Source organism: Eimeria mitis, genomic scaffold (assembly GCF_000499745.2).
Source record: "Eimeria mitis Houghton genomic scaffold, Emh_scaff8163, whole genome shotgun sequence".
Lineage (NCBI taxonomy): Eukaryota > Apicomplexa > Conoidasida > Eucoccidiorida > Eimeriidae > Eimeria > Eimeria mitis.
Genome location: NW_013576003.1, coordinates 776 through 1,337, shown reverse-complemented (window position 1 = coordinate 1,337; position 562 = coordinate 776). Strand labels below are relative to the sequence as shown.

General features: G+C 63.2%; 1 protein-coding gene across 1 annotated transcript in view; it reads right to left on the bottom strand.

Annotated features, from left to right (window-relative positions):
* Positions 1 to 562, bottom strand: part of EMH_0094000 (uncharacterized protein) — a gene marked incomplete at both ends in the record, with an annotated part of 1,543 nt that overhangs the window by 621 nt on the left and 360 nt on the right. The window contains one exon of the mRNA XM_013502051.1: positions 9 to 555. Within this exon, the coding sequence (XP_013357505.1) occupies positions 9 to 555 (547 nt within the window). The remainder of the gene's footprint in view (positions 1 to 8; positions 556 to 562) is intronic.

The following is a 562-nucleotide window of genomic DNA, read 5'->3' as shown; positions in this document are numbered from 1 at the left end:
GTCTCCACCGATGCTGCACTGAGACCCCTCCTCCCCTCTGTCTTCTGCTGCTGCTGCTGCTGCTGCTGCTGCTGCTCCTCGGTCCTCCCGCTCTCTATGGCCAGGCAGTGGGGGACCCACAGCTACAGGAGACGCAGAAGAGCTCATGGATCCCCTTCGGCTTCTCCTAGGGGATTTCCCGTATGCAGCAGCAGCAGCATCAGCAGCAACAGCAGCAGCACCTGGCTGCGAGCTGCGCCAGGCGGGAGCTGAGGTGGTGTCTCCGTTTGTCTCCGCTCCTGCCTCGCCTCCTTTAGCATCCTCAGCAGCAGCTGCTGCTGCTTCTGCTGCTGCAGTTGTCGCCCCTGCGGCGTCTCCGCCTGCTGTCTCCTGTGCTGCTGGCATTCTCATGGCCTTGGGGATGCCCAGGCGTCTCTCGTGTCTCTCTTTTGCTGCTGCTTCAGCTGTAATCTCTCCACTGTCGTCTGCAGCCTCCGCCTCTGCAGCAGCTGGGGACGCCTCTGCTGCAGCGACAGCGGCCCTCTCGGGGAGCTCCGCCAAATCTTGCTCCTGCTGCTGCTGT